Source organism: Oculina patagonica, chromosome 5 (genome assembly GCF_052425735.1).
Source record: "Oculina patagonica isolate OP01 chromosome 5, crgOcupat, whole genome shotgun sequence".
NCBI classification, from domain to species: domain Eukaryota; kingdom Metazoa; phylum Cnidaria; class Anthozoa; order Scleractinia; family Oculinidae; genus Oculina; species Oculina patagonica.
Window position 1 is genome coordinate 4,963,161 of NC_135762.1, and position 23,914 is coordinate 4,987,074.

Genomic DNA, 23,914 nt, shown 5'->3' on the forward strand with positions numbered 1-23,914 from the left:
GACTTTAACATCATGAATAAAGCTTTAAAGGTTGCTTGGATACCGCGTTTGCAAACCAATACTGACGCGTCCTGGAAGATAATCCCTGAGAGCGCATTAGAATATCATGGAGGCCTCTCTTTTCTGACACTCTGCAATTATGATATCAACTCGCTGCAACTTAACCGCCTCCCAGGCTTCTATCACGAAGTCTTAAAACATTGGCAGAGCTCAAAACAAGCCTTTCAGAACAACACATCTCTATACAACGAAATAATTTGGAACAACCGCAACATAAAAATCGAGGGTAAAACACCTTTTTACAAAAATTGGGTTGAAGAAAATATTCTACGTATTAAAGACCTTCTCCAAAATGATGGTAGTTTCCTTTCTTTTGAACAATTCTCCGAAAAATTTCATCTTGAAACACCTTTTACTTTATATTTTGGATTGATCAATTCCATTCCAAATGACTGGAAAGTAACAATTAAAAGAACTCCCCGGGAAACAGCAGAAAATGGAAATCATAAAACAAACATAATTTCTACCAAAAACGTCTACTCCGCTATGTTAAAAAACGTATTTTTACCCCCAACCGCTGAAAGCAAAATTTTAAGGTACGGTTTTAACCGAGCAAACTTAAACAAAGTTTATGAATTACCCTTCCAGATAAAAAATGACATAAAGATATCAATGTTTCAATATAAGCTTATTCATAATATCCTTCCAACAAAAGTTAGCCTTTTTAAAGCCAAAATATCAGATAGTGATTTATGCCCTCAATGTCTCACTGACAGACACTCTTTAGATCACAAGTTCTTACATTGCTCTTCAACTTTATCTTTTTGGAATTTATTTCAAAACTGGTGGTCCAGCAAAACTAAAGAAAAGGTCACATTATCAAACAGTATGATTTTATATGGAATTCTTGACAAAAAGACGCACTCGTACTCTTTAAACTACACGCTTCTCATTGCGAAATACACTATATTCTGTAAATGCTTACACGATGAAAAACTATGCTTCGAAAGTTTTCTGTCACTCTTAAAAGAAAGACTTAATATACAAAGAGAAATCGCGATCCAAAATAACAAACTGCCTGAATTCAAAGAAATATATGAAAATCTTTTGTAGTTTTTTTTTTCTTTTTTTTTTTCTCATAAACACAAGTACGTTATCTTTTTTTTCAATACTACTATTTCTACGTTTTCTTTGTATCCTTGTATAATTAAGTTTAACGATAAATGTATGCACTGTATGTAAAACAAATTGTAACGCATGTAAATACCTTTATAATTTCTTATTATTTTTTTTTTCTTTATTCCTGTTAGCTTTTATTGTTTCCTTGTATTGTAAGCCCTAACACCAATAAAAGCTTTTTATTGCAAAAAAAAAAACAAAAAAAAAAACAAAACAAATAATGAAACGTTAGCTACATTGAGGTGGCAGGATTTCCACTAGAGATGTTGCAAAACACTTGAGGAAATTTAACTTTCTTCATTTAGTTCGCCGGATTTCACATAACTTACAATAAGCTTGTATACCTATTTAGATTATAGACTTAATATTAGTGCAAACCATAATGTGTTAAGAACATCTACTGATTATATTTAAAGCAAAAAGAAATAGCCACAAATATTCTTTGTTTTTCAGCGTAGTTTCTCGTCAGCATGTAACAGAGGCTTTTCAGCGCGCCCCACCTTGCATGGGTAGTGAAAAACTATTTTTTTAAAACTATTTCTTGGAAATTGGTAGACCACCCTGAAGCTGTTTAATTAACACGGATCAACTCAGTAAAAACCACCTGTAAAGTTGACCGGCGCTGTCTTTATATAAATTCACAAGGTGCGCGCCTTCTTGAACCTAAAAAATCTTAAATCTCGAAAGGGAGCTAATTTTAGGTCATCTCTCTAGCTAGCAAGTGTCGACAGTTTTACTGTGCAATCATCAAGAGCCGGCTGAACATAAGGATGTCTATATTCGATCTGTTACATGCAGAAATTCAAGCTCCTTTTTTTATCTTCTACAAAAAGGATATTTATTTCAAGCAATACCGGAAATAAATCAAGATTCACGCTTTGAAAGTAAAGACCCTCGTTTCTTTTTGATTAGCGATATACTCAGGGCCGTAGCAGGTAACAGGCGGACCAAGGCACTTGATTTGGCAAAAATCTTCAATTTTTTTTTAAGTAAATGGAAACCTAAAAAGTGTTTTTTTTTTCTGATATTGCTTCGGTAAGATTTTTCTTCTGGCTACAGCCCTGTACTTTAGAGTGAATTGAAAGCAGAGCGGTCACTAATGACGTACGCCAAAACACTTTCCGCGTCTAGACAAAGGGCTCTGTTTCGGACGATGATAAACAAAGAACTGTCCTTGAAATTCTTTCAAATTGCTATGGGATACCACAGCAACAGAGCCAAACAATATCATCATGCAAGACTTTTACAACGCCAGCTGAGAAAATGTAAGCGTCACTCAATTGCTCGTACCCAAATCTCCTTATTCAGTTTTCCGTAAACAATGAATTTACCAAGCATTGAGTATCGGCGGAAAAATAAAAGTCATTTTATGTATAGCATAAGCGCATCCAATTATCTGTACAACGTATAACTCAAACGATTCTTGTGCCTGATCAGCAAACGAAACGTGGATGATTAAGATCTGGTGACGCGATACTAATGTTCAAGTTACTGCTATTCTCAATTGAAAGCCTGGTTTTCACCAGCGACGCAAGCACGAGCGCAAAGATAACAGCTCTTATATCTCCGTGAAAACGGCTTCGACTCAAGCAAAAGCACAAAGCGCGTTGCATTTGGATGCTTGTGCTTGTGCTAGCGGCAAGCACAAGCACAAGGATCAAAATTTATCCTTTTTGCGTGATCGCGCTTGTGTTTGCGCTTGTGCTTGCGTCGCTAGTGAAAACCAGGCTTAAGGAGAACACAAACAAAAGCCAAAATTAACGCTATGCACTACCTTAAATTCTCGGCGTGACCCAGGGGAGTGCACGGCATTCTCACAGACCGTATCCCTCTGTTAAAGAGCTGTCTACTTAGTAATTCAGCGGCCAGTTCCAGGATCAGCAATGAACTTAATAAAGAAACATTTAAAAGATGAAAAGCTGATCAAAATAGGGCAGGATGTTTTTTGAAAATATTGAAAGAAAACATCTTAAGCTGTTTAATCAGCTTTGCATGTTTTAAAAGTTTGTTGTTATTTGCATGGGTTGTACCCTGAGAGACGTCATAGCTGCGTCAAATGGGTTATGTGATGCAATGTTTTAAATTGCTTCACTTACTTCACTTAGCGTTTTTTTTGCCACATACAGTGACATGTTATCCCCCCCCCCTCCCCCACTCCACTTGTAAGATCTTCCAGTTATTAATACGTCCATCTGCCTGCTAGCAACCTCAAACGTCCGCACAGTCATAGACGCGCTATCAGGGCCGCAACCAGACCTTTGCCAGAGTTGATTCTAGGGCATGCCCTCCAGAAAATTTTGAAAGCTTGAAGCTTTGAATCTCTTTCAGAGATATTTTTCATGAGGTATTTCTTGAAAAAATCAATCTTGATCAACTGGGGATTATTTTCCCAACTAAACAGATTTCATTTTTTTTTTATTTTGGGTCAACATTTAGACGAGGCAAGTGTGTCGTCTTGCCTCTTGCTTGTTATGGCTTTGGCTTTAATTTTTGTCAAAATTCTAAGAAACAACCGAACCTTTCGCAAGTGGCACTATTTCCTAATTTCATGAGTACACCATTTGAAAACCTTTTAATATCACAAGTAACAAATTACGCTCACAATCGTGGGTTTTTGACTGTTTACTGTATCGAGAGCTCCAAGCATTGAAAACGTTTTAATAATACCGTTTGCCTAAACTTCATAATTTTCTCAATTTTTTCGAAAAAAGCTTTATTACATGACTGACAATAATTATAAATTAACGCTGAAATTTCGCGCAAAAATTAAGGAGCAATTTGTAACCCATGATATAAATTAAGATATTTTACAGAGCGGTATAATACAACAGTCACTTGATGCCTTGGGCATTTCCCTTCACTTCCGGCAAAATATCAAAGGATTTTCTTTGACAAAAGCCTGCATGTAATATTAAGAAACAAGCTTTCAAGTCGTTTCCTGTCAGCGTACCGCTTAGAAGATTAGAAGCCCCCCAAGATTCTCAAGAAGTAATTTCGATTTTTTTTTTAAATTTCTACTGAGATTGATAGCATCATTTATTTTACCAGTGACGTCACTGAGGTCGTTAAACCCTCAGCCCAGTGCCCAGACAGGCAAATATAAAGATATCAAACAAAGTTTGCGCTCGAGTTATGACCATTTAATTTGCGGAAGAATAATGTAATTTCTATGATAATTTCGTTCAATGAACAATTAAACCGGAAAAATGCCTCTCGTAATTTCACCTGTTTTATCACATAAGTTACATGTAAAATATATTAAACGAATAAAAGAAGCGACGAATTAGCATTTTACTGTCAATCTTACTTCAGATTTCAAGACGCAAAAACCGTCAACTGTAAATACGTTTGATCTTTTGTCACTAAAAAGTAACCTTGCCAGAGAAAAAAAAAGACTGTGTTTTATTATTGCTCCTCTGACAGATTCTCTTTTCAAAATCATTGTTAGCTTTCTATTCCTTCCTTTTCATTAAGCTTCTTTAAGGACTTATTGTCCTTTTCCGTTAGTAAGGTCATGCAAGGGCTTTAGGTGTAATGTTTATAAAGAGTCTTTTAACTGACTATATGATATTTTTTTTACTGAACTATGGGTATTTACATGGTGTATTTTAAAGGTAGATTACTAGGAAGAGAAACTTAGTCGAAGGTTTAAAGTATGATCTCTGACATTTACCTTGATCTAAAGCAACCATTCTAATTTTAGTTTTGGGATTATATTTTTTGGGGTTTGAGTCAGTATTGATATATCAGACTACGTCCTGGTCGATTCTGAGAAAATAAAAATCAATGTCTGCAGCAAAAACGAAACTCGCTGCTCGTAGACCAAAGAATCACCGGATTTATCATGTGTTTTATGTAATACGCGAAAAGTGAAATCACGTCGGCGTACCAGTAAAACATGTTTGTCTCCATTGCGGCATCGCCTTCAAATTCTCTTATTAGCATCAATACACCTCTAGGAATTGAACACAGTTGAAAAACAGCCACGAGGGAAAGCAAAACTTGGACCAAACGAATCTTTTTCTTGCAACGTTCATAAATGTCTCTCCTCACTGTGTTTTTCTTGGAGAGATTCAATTCTCGCCTGGCAAAAATAAAAACGTTCACATAACACCATGATTGAACGAATAGAGGAACAGCAATGAACACACTTACGAGGTAAATTTCGTAAACGCGGCGAATAATTATCGAAGGGAACATCGGAACACAGTAAGCTTTTCCATCGACCTCTTCCTCTAGATCGAGCATTATAGCTTGAGGTAAAGCTGCGGTGATGTAGCAGGCGAACCAGATGGCAGCGACAGCCATTCTTGCCGTCTTCACGCTCATTCGCGCCTTGAACGGCTGGACGATCGCGCGGTACCTTTCCAGCGCGATGGCCGTGTGAGTAACAACGGACACGCTGACAAAAAGCTCTGGAATGGACATAAGGAAATTGCACATAAATTTACCAAAAGGCCAACCGATGTAGTTTTCTATAATTCGCTGTGGAGCAGCAATCAGTGCCATTCCCAGGTCCGCAATGGCGATGCTCAGGATCAAAGAGTAGCATGGCGCTCTGAGCTGTTGGCGGGCGATGATTGCTGTCACAATTAGCAAGTTCCCTGGAAAACCAGTCGCTATCACGAACGAGAATAGGACTGTAGCGATAGTTGCGGGTTGATACGTGTCATTCGATGAGAAAGATGAGTTACTGTTGTACAAAGACGCGTTTTTATCCACTCTTCCCTCCATATTTCAGGCACTGAGAGTTTCCGATCGTTGAAAAAAACCTTGTTTTGGCTGTCACAGTTCCCTAGCAAAGACAATATTATTCAAAACGCCGTCGTCAACTTATCAACAAAAGATTGAAAAGAAAGCACTTAATTTTGAATCAATTTTAAACACGTATTTTGGTTAATTTCCCGATAAACAACTTCCGAATTTTAGGCGGTGAAAGTTTGTTCTCTCGCCGCCTTGTGAGCTATCTTGTGTTGTGCCCACTTATGTAGACAAAATTCGCAGAACTTAATATGATAATACGCACGCCTTACTTGATTTTTTGAACTATCAATCTGTTAGGTCATACGGATGGAAAATAACTCGGCCGAACAATTACGCAGTTGAACCTTTGTTAATATATTTGCCTAAAAGCTTTTTTCGTGGGCCTTTATTGTTTTGTAAGCAATGCATTGTTTATTGAATAATCTCGACAGTGGGCTTCGATTAAGGTGGCTTACCCGATGTGTAACATGGTTATTAGCTGATCTCCAGCTAAAAAATCTTCGGTAAATGGTTATTCAAATCTGTCGATTTTACGCACACAACAACTTTATCAAAGGGATGCGCTGTGAATAATCCACCGTCATCACGTTTTGTCCCAAAACAAATTATCAAAAATATTTTATTATCATCTTTAATAAATATTTATGACGGTTTACGCTTATGCGCGCGCGTTCCGGCTGTAAACACTCTTTCGTAATAATACTTGTGTGATACCACGCTAACTTAAAAATTAATTTGTTGAAATCACAGGGTGACCAAGCGTAATAAAACGAAAATTCTTCCCTAGTAGTCTATACAGTTGTCTTCTTGCCTTTTTGTTGGGTAGTGTTGATACTGTCTATTTTGGCTTCAACGTTAAGCCAAATATTTACTAGTTATATGCTGTGATCGAAGGCTGTTTAGTAAGCCGAGGTCAGGCCACAGATGTGCCATTCTTTTAACGCCTCCCTTGTTTGTCTCAGAGATTATTCAGCGTTCAAAACAGGTCTTAGCTGTAAACATGTTTGCGGTTTCCTGACACCATGGCAACGACTTCTCACGAACAGATTAAATGCTTTATCTTTCGCTTAAACATTTGTGCCCCCTATATTTGATTGGTTGATGCTTGTTTGCTTTGTATATTCAGATGGGTACGTTTTGGTTTTCTGATCGAGTGCCATGTTTTGAGCCACCTGTGTACTCGGGGAGAATCTCAGGCGTACTTACTGAGTGAATATATAGCCTTGGACATTGAACCTTGTAAAGTAGAAGCAGCAGAAGCATTTGGACGTTGGACATTGGAAGTTTCCAGTAGTTGAGCGCTGGAATAAAGTCGGCCTGGAGGTCCTCAGTGTTAGACTCCGTGCCTCCCGTCTTGCTAGCAAGCGGTAAACTTCACTAAAAGTTGGTGGAAAGTCCCTTTCAAGGAGGAAGTTTTGCTGTAAGTGAACAATGACTTTTTTATGGTGTATTGTTAGGCACCTATCCGTAACAAGCTCGGTTGAACAGTTTAGACGCGAAATTAAATGCAAGGTTCAAAGCTTAGTTAATTTTACGGTAGTTAGTTTGTCAGTTTCCGTCACGTTTCAGCTTAAAATCAGAGTTCTGCTTTATGTAAGTTCAGACTTTATACTAGACCCTCGTCTTCGTACTTCATTTGGGGAATCTGATTATTGTTAGTCGATTTTTAATTATTTCAACCCCGCGGGTGACAACAAGGCAGAAAGCTCGAACCATCCTGATGCTAAGCTGAATCCAACCATCCCAAAGCTACAGGCATGTGCACCCTGTGTGCACCCCTACCCTCCTCCCACTTCCGGTAGCTTTAATTTGCACAGCGTTGCATCGCCCAAAACTACAGAAAAAGACCGCCAGAACTTTTATGTTTCTGGCTGCAACTTCGACTGTAACTTAAGGACGTTCGCGCGAAAATCTTCCAACATTGCAATTTTTCTTAAAATTTCACCAGAGCTAGTTTATTAGTTACTTTTATCAGAAATGTAAAAAAAAGTGGGGGTCACCGACTTCGTTTCCGAAATACGATAACCGAAATAGGGCGCGTATTTGGATAAATTTCACTTCGTCACTCGATATGACCGCAGCGGCTTCGGGCGACAAAATATTTTAAATTAATTGATGTAGGCTAACTTTCTTTGTCTGAATTTATTTAAGTGGGTCTATTCTACAAATATATTTCGGTTTTGAAGTCCCTTAAGGAAAATCTTGCCTCAAAGAATTGGATTTGCGAACACTCGAGACTGGAAAATGTGACTAATTTGGTCGCGCGCGAGGGGAGAAAATGAAAAAATAACAAAGTTCCAACATTGGAAATTCGCTCATTTTTTGTCAATCAGTAGAGATTTATCGGTAAAGTTGGTATATCCTGAAAAAAGTGGGGGTCACCGACCGTTTAAGAGAGGAAACTGCAAGCGAAGTTAACGCAACGGCTACCAACCCTATATGTGTTTGGAAAAGTTTTCTCAGCGCGCGCGCTCGTGCATGACGTGGCGTGACGTTGCGACATGAATTACGTGCGCAGTAAAGATGCGCATAAACAATTAGCGCGAACGTCCTTAAACGCTGATTGAATCCAGGTTGATTAGTTCTTGGGCGAATCTTTGATAATGATTAGATACGGTTGCAGATAAGAGTTAAATCAAAAGGGAAATTAATATTAAGTTCCGCCATATGCATAAACTAATATATATTTTAACAGTGTATTCGATTGTAACATGTATGTATTTAATAAGCTACTGAATATATTTGCTGAACTATTTGCTGTTAGTACGGTTTTTGCCCCAATGAGTAGAAAACAAATAGGCTACAATAGCTTACAATGCCAATCTCAAGTTAAATATATATTTCTTCTGCAATATAATTGTCGTAAGACAGCAAAGGAAATAATGGCTTTAAGATTTTTCATGAACAGATTAACTTTTATGAAATGGCAATCGTTAAAGAAAATTTATCTATCATCATTGCAAGAGTGCCTTTTATGGAGTCAGAAAATTCAAGCAGCAGGAAATTGTTCAATGAAAAAACAATCACATATAAAGTCATAAAAACGTACTCATGTTTGCATAATTTATCCCAAATATGATAAAATCTTACAGAGTCTGTAGGAAATGTAATCCAAAGCAAGGCAATATTTACGTAATATTTAAGCAACCTTTATAGTGCAGCTGTTTAAAATTTGCTACGGTGACAACGCCGTTATTTGGGCGGATATTTGCATTCGAAAAGTGAATGACATATCGAAAAAGAAAAAGAAAAAGAAAATCCTGTAATTCGGTTTTTTATTTCGAGTATTATTTTGACACTGTAGTATAAACTAGCTCAGTTGATGCGAATCCGTAAATCTGCCAATGTTGACTACTCGCCGCTATTTACAACAACATAAAATTCAACATTGATTTATTTTGTGCCATTAAACAATCACTACGCGCTATCGACTTCGTTTTCGATGAAAACTCTCTTGTCGTTTGATCACTTTAAAAAGTAGCTGACAACTGCATGAGATTTTCAGCTATTCTCCCGAGTCAACTTTCAACGTCGCTATAAAATCAAATCAAACAGCGGCCTAGTTTATTGTTTGGCCCTTCAAATAACCTAGTTATTCATACATTATATATGGTATATATTGCAAAATAATTCATTGTAGGTTTGTTTTTACTTTCCGGCAACAATGAATAAAGAAAGCCTATCAGATTGCGAGTTTGAACGACTAATATTCATTAAAACATAACTTCAGGGAAGCGCGCGCTCTGATTGGCTAATTTTGCACTCTATACTTGCCTTTTTGCGCAATCTGACGTCACTGGCTTGTTTTCGCGCGCTTCTTGCTTTACTTGTCGCTCACGGTCAGCTCTTGACGTAGCTGGCGATGAACAACTAGTAACCGAGAAAACAAGCTAGTGAGTATATATGTGCCTATGGGCAAGAGAAATATAGGGCAAAGTTTGTTTCAATATATTCTAGTTTTCTTTCTTTTTATCTACTCTGTTTATTTTTGACCGCTTTAGCCGTCAGGATCAGTTTGCCGTCTATAGAGCAGTTTTCAATTGAGTGTCGTAAAACCAAAACCAAAGTAATTACTCTGGCCAATCACAAAGGAAAACGGCCAATCCAGTGAACCAATCAAAACTCGAAGCAAATACAAGTAGCTGGCACGAAGCGCGGGAAAACGTGCGCGAGCGAGTCACGATTGGTTTTGGTTTTACTCCTGATTGGCTGAGAAAGTGGCGCGAGATTTTTAAACCAATCACTGAGCGTAGTAATGCAAAACCAAAGCAAACGCAATTTACTTTCGACACTCAAGTAAAAACCGCTCTATTTTACATTTTAACTAAGTTACTGATAATAATATAATAATAATAATAATAATAATAATAATAATAATAATAATAATCATTTCTATAGCGCTATTTAGCTAATCTTTCATAGCGCTTTACAATCACTATGCTAAAAAAATAAAAATAAAATATAAAAATACCTAACTAAATTAATCTATTGAGCTAAAATATCTATACATGCAGAGAGTGAAGTTTTAAAAGTTAAAAATTTAAAAACTAAAAATATCATGATTATTTAACTGGACTTAAAGTAAACATGTATAAGAAATAAAAATTAAATGTCATAGGCTTCTTTAAAAAGATAAGTTTTTAGGTTCTTCTTAAAAATGTCTTCTGATGCCGATTTTCGGATGCTTAGTGGCAGGTTGTTCCACAGCCTTGGCGCAGCAGTGCTGAACGCGCGGTCTCCGTAGGTCTTGAGTTTAGCCATGGGCTCAGTTAGCAGTTCTTGGCCACTGGAACGTAGTGACCGAGAGAACTTTCTAAAACTTAGCATACTAGAAACATAGGATGGTGTTTTGTCGTTGAGTGCTTTGTAGACTATTAACAGTAGTTTAAAAATAATACGGAATTGTACAGGTAGCCAATGTAGCTTAAACATTATTGGGGTAATAGAATCATATTTCCTTGTTAACGTGACAATGCGAGCAGCTGTATTCTGAACACGCTGTAATTTACAAATTAACTTTTTCGGAATACCATACAGAATTGAGTTGCAATAGTCGAGCTTGGAACCAATAAAAGCATGAATGAGAATTTCCGCAGAGTCCTGAGTGAGATATTTGCGAATCTTTGATATGTTCCTGAGATGGTAATTTGCCTCATTGCATATCTTTTTCACATGTTGTTCCATACAAAGGCAATTGTCAATGATGACTCCTAGGTTGCGTGCAGAAGACTTAGGGGCAATGTACTCATCTCCAACCCGAATATGTTTAAGATCAGGGCAATGTCGAAATTTGGAGCTAATGACGACTAGTTCAGTTTTGTCCTGGTTAAGTTTCAATAAGTTGTTACACATCCAACGATCTATTTCTTCAACACAGCGTTCAACACGCAACTTTGCTTCTTCAAGGTCAACACAGCAATCAGTCTTGAAGGATATATAAAGTTGCGTGTCATCAGCATACAGATGATATAGCAAGTTGTGCTGCTTGATGATATCAGCAATCGGTGCAGTGTAGTTGAGGTACAGCAGTGGGCCCAGTACTGACCCCTGAGGCACCCCGCGAAGCAAGGGTCGATTTGACGACAGGCCTTCCTCTACTTTAACAAACTGTTTACGCGAAGTTAGGTAAGACTTAAACCAGGCCAATGCGGTTCCTTTCACTCCAAAACGGTTTGAGAGTCTAGATATTAGTATTGCATGATCAACCGTATCAAATGCTGCAGAAAGGTCTAATAACAGCAATATGACCGATTTGTTTTGATCAAGAGCACACAAGATGTCATTTTGTACTCTAAGAAGTGCTGTTTCAGTTGAGTGAAATTCCTTGTATGCTGACTGAAACGTCTCGTCAAGGTGGTTGGTCATAACATGTTTCGTTAGCTGAACTGCTGCACACTTTTCCACCAGTTTAGAAATAAACTTTAAATTTGAGATTGGTCGCAAGTTTGAAAGCTGCTTGAAGTCGGCAGTTGGTTTCTTTAAGGTTGGTGAAAGCGAAGCAATCTTTAGGGCATCAGGCATCATACCAGTTGCTAATGACGAATTAACAATCCTGGTGATAGCAGGAAGGAGTATAGGGAAGCAGCTCTTAATAATAGATGCCGGAAGCGGATCAAGACAACAGGACTTGCTTAGAGGCTTATAAGCAAATTCTTTGACATCCTCTTGACTGACCTCATGAAAGTTGTTTAATTCAGCAGCGATTGTAGGCAATTTATCATCATCAGCTAGCAATAGATTTCTGTTTCTCGCTACAAGGACGGTGTGAATCTTTTCAACTTTGGCAGTGAAAAAGTCAGCAAATGAATCAGCTAGTAAAGCATTGCTACGGGAAGGCGGGTATCGCGTCTCATGGGACTTCTGCATAAGCTTGTTTACAGTCCTAAACAGCATCCCTTGGTCTGAAGAATGATCATTAATAAGTGATGTGTAATAAGTAGATTTAAGGGAATTGATCCAGGTCTTCAATAGATCCGGCACCACTCATCGGTTTGTCGCTGTGATATTGCAGTTTTTTATTATTTGTATAGGCAAGAGTGCGTGCACAAAACATTCAAGATGAGTAAAAAGAGATTTGACATTTAGAAAAAACTGAAATTGGTAAAGTAATTACTCAGAGCAATACAGTGGTGCAGGCCGGCTGTTGACACTGGCCGTTATTTAGAAAAATCCAGTTTCAAAATTTATTTGGGTGTTGCTGTACTGAGCGGTCTTGCTAATCAGTCTCGGAGAAAAACCCTCGGAGCAAGTCGAAAACTAACATATTGTTGGAAGGCGAGTGCTCTCACCACTTCACCAACCCTGCTCCCCTAGCTGAATGAAATCTTTGCGGTGCAAATGTTGCAAAAATCAAATTCATTAGTGATTTTTCTTTCAGAAAATGTATAAAACTAGCAAATCCCGAAAGTAGTAAAATCAACCAACTGAATCAGAATGCGTTATTATTCCTAATCGAATACAATTTGACAACGTCAGTGTGAATGACGAAATTAATCGTCAACAGCAGGGTTGACGCAAAAGAGACGATGCGAATTTGTTAATTAGTCACGGCGGCCTCAGCAAATCGTGCCTGTAACCACGTTGTGATCTCGACTTCATGTTATATTAGACTGTTCACAGTCCCCTATTTTTCCGTGAAGTCGTAGAGATCGATCGTTCAGTCCGACGGGCCGCCATCTTGGTTTACAAACGCGAGCGAAAACTGGGGAGAGTGCAAAAATCCCGTGGGTGGCGGGGCGGGATGCTTATAGCGTGGGGGTGTTTTTCGCTCGCGTTTGTAAACCAAGATGGCGGCCCGTCGGACTGAACGATCGATCTCTACGACTTCACGGAAAAATAGGGGACTGTGAACAGTCTACATGTTATATCTATTCATAGTTCACTTCTGTTGGGGGAGAGGGTAGGGGAAAGAGAGAACGGGTAGCGGGTTTCCCGAGGTGGCGGGATCTAGGAATAATAGCAAAAAATTATCAATGACCTTGAGTAATATTTTGCAAGAGAAAAATGGAGATCTTCATTCAAAAGAAAAACCAACGTAGCATTGTTCCCGAGAAACATGACTGAGTACATAAATTTTTTTTATAACGATTAATCGAGGCCCCTGGTTAAATAAAAGCTTCAAAATATAAGCTGTCGATGAAAAGGTGTTGTTTAATAAAACGTGTTGTTAAGATATAGAACTAGTTACCATTGCTGATAAACATCTAATCAATTTACTTGTTAATTACTTAGAGGATATTAAAAAGAGAAAGTCCTCTTTATTCTTAATATTGCCGAACAATTCCAATTTAAAATAACTCCGACTCGCCATCGTAATCATTCACAACGATTTATCTTCAAATTGCGGTTGACCACAACACCGAAGTTAATTAATCCTCTTTTACAATTTTCCTTCGAGCAATTAGTGTGGGATTTTGGCTCGAAAAAGACAATAAACCGAATCTGTTTCTGAACGTCGGGAAGAAATAAAGACCGCATTTGTTTCGTTATGAATAGTGTGGGCTTTAGATGACACCCTTGCATATGACTGCAATTCTCAAGTTAATGAAATATTCACCAAAACCTAAGTGTATTTATCTTTGAAGGGTACCGTATTTTCTTGCTTAAACACCTCCGGCGTTTATTTTAATCTTGGCCCGATAGAGCCGGCGTTTCAGGATTTGATTCCAGGAGTTTGTTCAAGCCCTTTGTTTCTTAGAAATGATTTTTATTTATTATTTGCGACAGCAATATAAATAGACGTTGTTTTTAAAGCATGTTAAACCTTTAATAATTGTTTAAGGGGTTTATTTTCAAATACAGCTTGGAGACCCGGCGTTTATTCGGGGCCCGGCGTTGTTCTTAGTTATACGCAAGCGTTTAATAAACAGAACACGTTAATCGTACGTGTGGGAACGGAGGTCAACATCAGTTAATTACTATATTCACGGGTTCACCTGGTGTGAATTTCCGGGGGGGGGGGGGGGGAAGGGGGTTACTCTCCGAAAATTTGGATGGTTCTCTCTGACACGTTTCCTAAAACCCTTACCTTATTTCAGACCAAAATAAACGATTTTTCCGACCCTAATTCAGATTTGACCAAGGATACGATATACTTTGTTTCAAGCCTAACCAGGAACTGTTCCGGTTAGTGCAAACACTTAAGAGGGGCTTCAAATTCCCATTGTTTATTTAATCGCACTTCTCAAGTGATGAACAATGACATTGATTTTAAAAAGTGTCCGCTAAGAATTATACCTAATTGCTGACCTGAAAGTACAAACCATGCCTTGTTTATACCAAATGGTCAAAATCTATACCTTTTTTCAGACCAAAAAAGGCTCAGAAACAGTACTCTTTGTGACAGCACGTACTTTCATAGCTTCAGGGTGCACTACCCTCTGGCCTATTTACACTTGAAGCTCCACCAAAGAATAATAAATTAGACAAACATTGTGCATTTGTTATGGTTCTCCTGTTTAAATGCCGCCCTTTCGTCATTTCCTGGCGGTTTCCCGTAAAAAATAAAAACGTTAAACATCAATACGTTAATGGTCTAATGAAATAGGAAAATTTGAGAGGAAATGAATCAGGATGACGATGAATTCAAACGTTTTTTACACTGAGACGCAGCACGAAAAACAGCGTGGTATATGCAATTTATAATGGACCCTTTAATGTTTGGAGATAGATCACTTTATTACGCTCTGTAGGAAGGCAAACCCAAAAATCCTCCCTTTCAGGTAGGTGTATATTTAAAATCTTCTGACTAAGTGTAAAACAAATATTAGATCCAGAAGAAGAAAAGCTAAACAATAACATGTATTTTTTTTAGCTATATAGCTATATAGTTACGCCCCTTAATCAAGAAAGCAATTTGCTGATAGCATATGCATGGCGAAATATTTTCTGAAGCTTTCCTTCCTCAGTATCTTGTAAGCTAAACGTTGGCTTGAGCTTTCTACTATCGAAACTTGGTTTTGTTTTTCGATCTTGTACAGTCTTGCTAGATATGGCAAACATCGGATGTTATTAAATTTAATGGTTCAATCGTCGGTACAGGTCCTTGTAAAAACGAAAAATAAGTGGATTGAATTTTTTAGCCGACTTGCAGCGTGTTTTCACGAGAGGGCATTTTTTTTTAAAAAAAGTAGAAATTTCAATCGTTTAATCCAAGCCAAACCAGGTTTGTCGCCTGATCGGGCATGATTTACCTCAGTAACCGAAGGTAACCGAGGAAAATCGAAAGGCGTCGCGAGACATCTTGGCGGCAAGTGTTCACGAGCTCTTATCAGTGAGCAACCCAAAATGAAATGTATGCAGAATAGCTGACAGTAAAATTTTCTCCTTTTAAAGTAGGGTGCAATTTAACAGGCAAAATAATGTTCGTGTAAAGAAAAGATCTATCCCATATTTAGTTTTCCTTTCATCGTCAGTGGCAGCTTAGCCGAATTGTGCCTCGGAAACACTTATACAAAAAAAGAGGAACTGATCAATGGTCGCAATTAACAGAAGACAACTTCTAATCAAGGTATGTGGAGAAAAGGGCAAAAGTTAAAATTTAAGGCTCCCGTTAAATAGGAAGAAGCAGCTAAACAGCTACGCAGAAAACAAATATCAAGTCAAGTAAATCAGTAGACGTTTCTCACGGTGATACGAATTGCGCATGTTAGTGTAATGAAACTGCGGGTCTCGGGAAATACCAAAACTGAATTAACACTGATGAGAGTTTCAAAGCAACGACAATGGATTCAACTCTCCCATTACACTGCCGTTTATAGCAAAGCAAGGAAATAATAATAGCGTCGAAGGTTCCTAAAAACTTTTTCGGAACGGCCCGCTCGAATCATTCTGATTTTCGAGCTTTGCTAACAAAAGAAACGATGTTACTGGTAATTTTTTTGAGCGGCAGGCTGTATTTTCCGGGTCATCAGAAAAGCCAAATTTCCCGCGTAAACCTGCCTTATTTAGTTATTTACCAGTGATAACAGCTCAGTCTGTTACTAATACCTGAAGTTAAGTTACCAAACCGTGGTTAAATAATAACCGTAATAAACCTCTCTCGTGAAAACACGGCATTAATGAGACATGACAAAAGCAATATTTTCGCGCTTTTTTTAACTTTTCAGACATAAATTTAAATGGAAAAGTGATATGTAAAGAATGCCAAAGTGAAAACGTATCATATCGATGGCAAACCGCCGTTAATAAATACTTCAGTGGCACATTTGTGGTCCACAATACTGATGTTGTTTCCTCAGCGCAGCTGCCGGACATGGCGGTTTTGAATACTAAATGACTATAATTTTAATCTACAAGTATTATTTTCTAATAACTTGGTTATGAAAGATTTAAAAATGTGGGTCGAAGTTTTTTTTTCCACTCCCTTCGTAACATCTATCTACAACTCCGTCGCTCGCTCATCTATCTCTGTCACTTGTGGGTGCAAACCGATTCCGTGGTGTTGTTTAATATAAACAAATTCATCCATTACCTTTATGAATTTTTGTTCGGTGCTTTCTATATGTAAGTAATTTAACCTGTTTTTTATGGACGGCGATCTCTCTCATCTTGCCTGAAAAATCTACGACTTTTTTCCCTTAATTTGGTTCGGGTTTCGTTTGCTAGTTTATATGTTTGCTAGTTTATAATTACACATATGTATTATGTGTAATTAATAAAGTTTATAGTTTTCAATTTTGGGGTTAACGTACGCCGTTTCCAAAATATATATGCAAAAATATATCCTTCTGTTATATGTAAAACGGCTGCCTACTCGGTAGGGTTCCCGGAGAATTGACAAGATTACTGTATATGAAATCACGAAAAGAAAGGCGGGTTTTAAACTGATCCCACTTAATGGCTTCAGATTCACATTCAAGATGTATTATCAATTACTTAATCAATATATTGAGTCCAATAATTATGCGTCTTCTATTCTATTTTATTCTTGCAGGATTTTACGAAAACAAACCTAGTTCGTGAATTAATAATTTAGTCGAAGTTGCCGCCAACTTGAAGAAAGCAGGCTCATCCTTTGAATAATAGATGCCATCCTCGACTTTAAACAATTCCAGCACTGATATTTTGTCTTCAAATCGAACCATGACACCTCAGCGAAATGGCAGCGAGCAAGATGAGGCGGAGAACCAAGGAGAACTGTTCGACCCACTGTCGTACAAAATTATGGTCATCGCATTTTTCTCAGTTATCTTTGCTTTCGGTTTTGTCGGCAACATATCGGTGCTAGGCTCAATTCTGAAGTGGAAGCGACTGCGAAATCCTTGTGGGCTTTTAATTGCAAACATCGCTGTAGCAGATCTGGGAGTCGCCATAATTGCTGCCCCTTTGAGAATCGCTGATCTGTATTTGCACGGCTGGCCCTTTGGAGACGCGCTTTGCCGGTTAATCCTTCCCCTCCAAGATGTCATGGTTTGTGTTTCGGTGATTACCCATTCGACAATCGCATTTGAGCGGTACAGAGCAACTGTCACCCCTTTCAAGGAGCGGTTGTCCATGACGAAGATAAAATACGTCAACTTGGGGATCTGGTTGTTTTGCTATGTTTTCGCCGGTTTGCCATTAGCCATCCCGCTAAAAGTGCAACCCTTCCATGGTGAGCTGTACTGCTTTCCAGAATGGTCCGATCTTTATCGCAGAATTTACGAGATCTACTTGGTTTTGGTCTTCATTGTGGTTCAGCTCGTAATCCAGAGCTATGCTTACGGAAGTATCATACGAACTCTCAGGACTAAAAGTGATATACTTGTAGAGGTAGCCGAACAAACCGAAAAAAGCTTACCTTCAGAAAGTGCATCAATGTCCGCTTCTAACTCGCGTGCTTCGTGCGTGGTAAGCGTTGCGCGCGTGAGGCGTAAACGAAAACTCGTGAAAATGCTGCTTGTTTTGGTCGTAGCTTTCCAAATCTGTCACCTTCCGCGTGGAATAACGATGCTGTATCGTGAGTTTGCTAATCCTGCTTCAATTGGTCTTACATTTACCTACATTGATCTAGTAGCATTGGCTCTGTATTATCTCAAACATGTTATAAACCCTTTTATTCTGTTTACAATGAGCGAAGACTTCAGAAGCGGAATTGTGACAATTTGCGGGACGTGTTCTAAACGAGATGAAAACGCCCTCGTTACGGAATCTCAAAGGTGTAACGTAAAGCCGGCAGAAAACCTGCATGAAGAACCAGAAGAAAAAGAGGTCGAAATATGGGAGCACCAAGTTTAAAACATTTTTCCGTCGCAGATTAAATAAACATAGCGAGCATAAAACATAGAAAAGAAACTGATACTAATTTAATACTGTAGTTATAGTTTTTTGATTTGCACAAAATGAAATCATCAAAAGGAAGTTTCATTGGCTTTTTGTGAATATTAATTTGTAAAATCCAACTTTTTGTGCGAATAAATAGTTAATAATTCGGTGTAAGTTTGACTTTGCGTGAGTTGTGGCTAAATTAATTAGTTTGTTACCCGTTTGTGGGAGACCGCGCATCTCATTGGGGGGCGAGTATACAACTCGTGGTTTTTTATTTCTGCGAGTTCTATTTTTAGCAATTTTTGCGGTTTATGTCATGATCCGCAAAAATCAGTACACATGCAACAGTATCATCTTTAGATGTGCATCAAAAATTATGTCGGTGCCTACTAAAACGCCTCTTTTCCTTTGATGGTTTTATGGAATATCGGTGAGCCAAAAACGAAAATGGTTGCGATACCTTGGGCATGATGTTTAAAGTGGAACAGAATTTAATCAAAATCTGTTGACAGAACACTCAGCCACTCCAGAACAAGACGTTGCACTTATTTTGAAACATTTTAACATCCCCATGGTACAGTGTTTGACCTACATTTTGACTGTTACTCAGATAAAAGAAAACGAAAATGTAGCAATTGAAATAGACTTCCTGAAAATCACAAAAATCAATTCTTGGCAAGAAAAGCTATTCTTTGCCAATCGTAAAAAATTAGTTCCTGCAAAAAAAAAAAAAAAAAAAAAAAAAAAAAATATGCCAATCTAAAAATCAACAAACATTTAATTTAGTACCACTCGGTAACTGGTGTTAAAATACACGTTTTAATCTGTTTTGTACCTTGTTTCCCTAAGAACGTTCTTATGGTAAAAATAACATGAAAAAAATCTCTTGGCTGGCCTGTTTGAACTATCTTTGCGCTAAAAATGCAAAGTTTACTTGAATTTCAGTTCCATAACTTCCCGCGGCCGGAGACAACTTGGCCATACCTACAATTAGATCTCTAGCTTTTAGTTGGAGGTTAATAGCATTATGACAATTCTTTGTTATGTCTAACGTTATGGTTGGTTTTAAAATTAACATAAGATCTTTATAGCAGAATATCCCCCAGTGGACTGTCTCTACACGGGTCCGGCTATCCGTTAATAAAACCTCGTACATATAATATGTTTTCAAGCCTTTTCAGTTGTTTACGATAATTTTTTTGTCATTTCCTATAAAAAAGAAACGTTTTATGCGTTTCCAAAGCCCAAATCGTATTTAAAAAAAGGGTTCATATGCTCACAAATTAATATAAATTTACGCCCGTCAAAAAAGGAACAGAATTAAACGATTAACATAGAATCTTTTTCTAGCATTGATAATCTGAGCCCTGTTGGGTTTTGATGCGGATCTGTTCAATCAACATGAAATCAGACAAGAATTATTTACAAGCGGATATGTTGGCATCTACTGCTTTTCTTTATGATTTATATTTTGATTCGGACTTTTAGGAAATCCCACAGGGTTTACTGACAAAGTCAAAGGACAATAGAAGTGCTTGCCTAACACATGCCCTCGCGCTTGTGGAAGGTAGAAAGGGACGGGAGGGGGGGGGGGGGGATGGGCGCCAAACGCAGACGTTCTCTTACAAGAGACGCTAGTTCTTCACGTTTGCTTTAATATCTCACTCTCAGACAAGAAGGTTGCCCGGGCTGGTTTAATTAAAAGCCTTCACCTATAAAGATAAAATTGAGGAATGATCAGTAAAGGACTTAAATTTCCGTAAGCGTGCTTGATGACCAGTGTCTAATTTCGGCCTGCAAACGCCGAATCGCTAAGGAAATTGCTCATCTGAACGCAAGCCGCAGGCTATTTAAAAGTTCAATCGTTAAGGGTAAGCTTTGCACGCTAGAGCAACTTGGACGCAAAATAAACACAATGAAACTGAGAATTTTAAAACGCATTGGGCAGATAAAATTGAAAAGTATGGAGTGAAATAAATGCGGCGAGAAAGCGTTGATGTTGAAAACTGTTAAATATTTTTGCAGTTCTGTTGGGATGTGAAAAATAAGCCTGATGATATATGAAATCATATTTATGGCAGCTCTTGTGAAAATAACCAATCTTTTATTAATTTTCTCTGCGTGATAAAGCCCAACTTATCAGATAATTACTTATCAATGGTGGCGGTTTCACAGTTTTAGTTTGATTTGCACGCGATGAGGGGAAATTAAACAATTTGTTACCTGTTTGAAGAAAACCGCTTCCAAGCGGGAGCAATTTATGAAGAAAAAACTGCAGTGGTACTCATTTTTATTTCAAAAGGCTGCGGTTTAAAGAAATAAAAAAAAAGAGAAAGAATAATACAGGTCCCTTGCTTTGAGCGTTTGCTATTTTAACGAACTGATTTTCTTTTTCAGCGATGACATTTGTATTTTTATAAAATCACCGGCCTGGTGCCCATTTTGGCGGATACCACCCCCCTGGGTTTGGTTATAGGGTGGGAATTCCAAATTCATTAGAGAATATTCAGGAAAGGTCTTCCGGCTAGGTCCCTGCACGATTGTTGGAAGCGCGGATAACTTTAACAGAAAAATAAAGGCGGCAAACTGATCCTGACGGCTAAAGCGGTCAGAAATAAACAAAGTGGATAAAACAACTAAAATATATTGAAAAAACTTTGGGAAAAGTCTTTTCAATATATTTTATTTTTTTTTATCCACTTTGTTTATTTTTGACCGCTTTAGCCGTCAGGATCAGTTTGCCGTCTATATTTTTCGTTTTAACTAAGTTACTGATCCAGGTCTTCAAGAGATCCGGCACCACATATCGGTTTGTCGCTGTGATATCGCAGATTTTTATTAACTTTATTTAACAGCGCATTTTATCTACTTGATAACGTGTTTATGCATAGAAGGCGAAACAATTGTAGGTTCAAACTATATGGACGCTGTTGGAATGAGGAGATGGTCTTTTTTACGAATTTTTGGTCAGTCAAAATGTACATTTGTGTCGGACGAAATATAAAAAATAATATAGTCTATTTTTCTTATTAAAAATTGCTATATTAGAGAACAGAAACTGTCAACAAGCACCTTTGGATGCGGATCGGCTCGGATAGAAATGAAATGCAACTTGAAAAATTATTAGTTGTTTCTGCGCGTCTTTGGATGCTGATGGCTCGGATAGAAATGGAATGCAAGTTGAAAAATTATTAGTTGTTTCCGCGCGTCTTCCAAAAAAAAATCGATATTTATAGACAAATATAAACAATATAGAAACGAAGCTGAAGAAATGCGCAAAGCCAAGCTCGTTTGGTCTGGCCATGGCGAGACCAAACGAGCCTGATATGCCGCCGAAGCGTACCAAAACTGGTACGATTAGGTGTTTACCGTACCCAAATTCAGCCAAAAATCCGGTGATATTTGTATTGCTCTGTTCAGTGAAGTCTTGATTGCCGGGTACATAGTGCCAATTGTAATGACCTGCTTGTACTGATACTTTTTTGGTCTTCAACACTTTTATCAAGTTACTCTCCTGACTTTTATTCATTGTACGTTTGTTTGGAGTTTCATTCTCTAAATTTTCAAAATCAAAATTTTGCGAAAAATTTGAAAACTCCAACTCCATTGTTTCAGTCTGAATGTTTCAGTACTTGTCGGCAAACGCAATTGGCGTGCGCGCTCAAGTTTAGTTTTTGGCAAGAAAGTTTTTCTCCTTTTATGACCAGTAAACAGCTTTATTTAAACTACGAGATTCTGTTTAACCCCTTTTCAATTCGTCGTACAATAACACTACTTTAAAGTGACCATGATATCGTGGCATATCAAGTCAGTGACTTGATATCGTAGGATATCAGGACAGTAGATCGCGCTTCTGATTGGCTACTTGCGAATTTGGGTACGGTAATTCGTTAATAATAGCGAGGCTGTTCATGTTAAGACGCGAGGCTGTTCATGTTAAGAAGTTACTCGAGGAAGTTACAGAGAAACTCCAGACGAATTGGGACTGAGATTCCCGTTGCGATTGATACCGGTGTAATTGCTAATATTCTTGCTCTACGAAGCTACCCGCTGTACGGTTTAATCGCACCGTCGAATAACGAAAGCTTCAATTTGTGGGACTTGTTGTTGATTCATTTTAAGACTACGCATGACCTGCGTAACAGATGCACGTTGAGAGGAAATACAATAAAAAAAGCGTCAATATAGTCTGTGTCTATTTTCTCTAAAGTTCGCGGAGAGCGCGTAGCCAAAATATAAACCGCGGGGACTGTCTGAACGAGCGCCAACGAAGTGGGGTGGGGGTGGGTAAAGATATTACCATATTTATTCGATAAAGCCCCCTGGGTGCTTATTACATTTTTGGAACTTGAGGAGCGGGCGCTTATTCGAGGCTGAGCGCTTATTAAATTTTCACCATTTCTCGCACGTAGTAAGTTAATTTTATAACAAAACAATGAATAACAATGAAACGTGAAGATGTACCAAACAGAATTTTTTAAAATTCAATGAACAAACTGTTCATTGAAAGTGTCTGTAAAATACTAAGAAAACTCGGTCTTCGGGAAAGTTTATTAGTAGTACTTAGTCATTTTCAATCTCAATTTTAATAATAATCAAAGTACTCCCCTTGTGCACTTCAGTATTTTTTGAAGGGGGGTGGGCGTGGGCGCTTACTCGAAGCTGGCCGCTTATTAACTTTTCCTACCTACAGGGATAGGCGCTTAATATTCGAGGTGGGCGATTATTCGAGGTTGGGCGCTTATCAAATAAATTCGGTATACGTTTTATTATTTTTTTCAAACGCTTCGCGGTCGCTTGCGCAAGAGCTAGGTTTAGCCGGACATCTTGAGGAAACCCTATACAGTCCTCATGACATAAATTGGGGCTCTTGGATTAACGTCTTATTAGGGATTTTTATAATTGGATCAGTTTTCCTTTTTGCATCCACTATATATTGTAAACATGTTGAAATATTTGTCATTCTTGTGGCAGAAATATTGAAATCAAGACACAGAGTTTTGTGGATTGAAAACACGTGGACACGAAAAAGATACCGTTCAATTTGACGTCCAAAAAATGACTTTATGGCAGTAAATAAAAAGACTGAAAAATAAATTCCAGTGTACGCTTTTATTTCTCAAGAGGATTTGGAAAACAGTTTAATTTTAAGAACCACTTCAGTTTACGCTAACAACACGAACTCGGTCAAACACAAATATTTTGTTTACGCGTTGTATTTCAA

At 38.0% G+C, this 23,914-nt stretch overlaps 2 protein-coding genes across 3 annotated transcripts; one reads left to right on the top strand and one right to left on the bottom strand.

Moving 5' to 3' along the window:
• Nucleotides 1-4,309: 4,309 nt before the first annotated feature.
• LOC144654663 (neuropeptide FF receptor 2-like) lies at nt 4,310-6,265 on the bottom strand. Its single transcript, XM_078514858.1, has one exon. The coding sequence runs from the start codon at nt 5,911-5,913 to the stop codon at nt 4,963-4,965; it is 951 nt and encodes a 316-aa protein (XP_078370984.1). The 5' UTR covers nt 5,914-6,265; the 3' UTR covers nt 4,310-4,962.
• An 8,846-nt stretch (nt 6,266-15,111) lies between these two features.
• LOC144654934 (prolactin-releasing peptide receptor-like) lies at nt 15,112-18,932 on the top strand. 2 transcript variants are annotated; one of them, XM_078515170.1, is made up of 2 exons: nt 15,112-15,164; nt 17,378-18,932. In XM_078515170.1, the coding sequence occupies exon 2, from the start codon at nt 17,470-17,472 to the stop codon at nt 18,658-18,660; it is 1,191 nt and encodes a 396-aa protein (XP_078371296.1). In that variant the 5' UTR covers nt 15,112-15,164; nt 17,378-17,469; the 3' UTR covers nt 18,661-18,932. The 2 variants fall into 2 exon arrangements, with proteins under 2 accessions (XP_078371296.1, XP_078371295.1); XM_078515169.1 differs by lacking the exon at nt 15,112-15,164 and adding an exon at nt 15,377-15,952.
• Nucleotides 18,933-23,914: the final 4,982 nt, after the last annotated feature.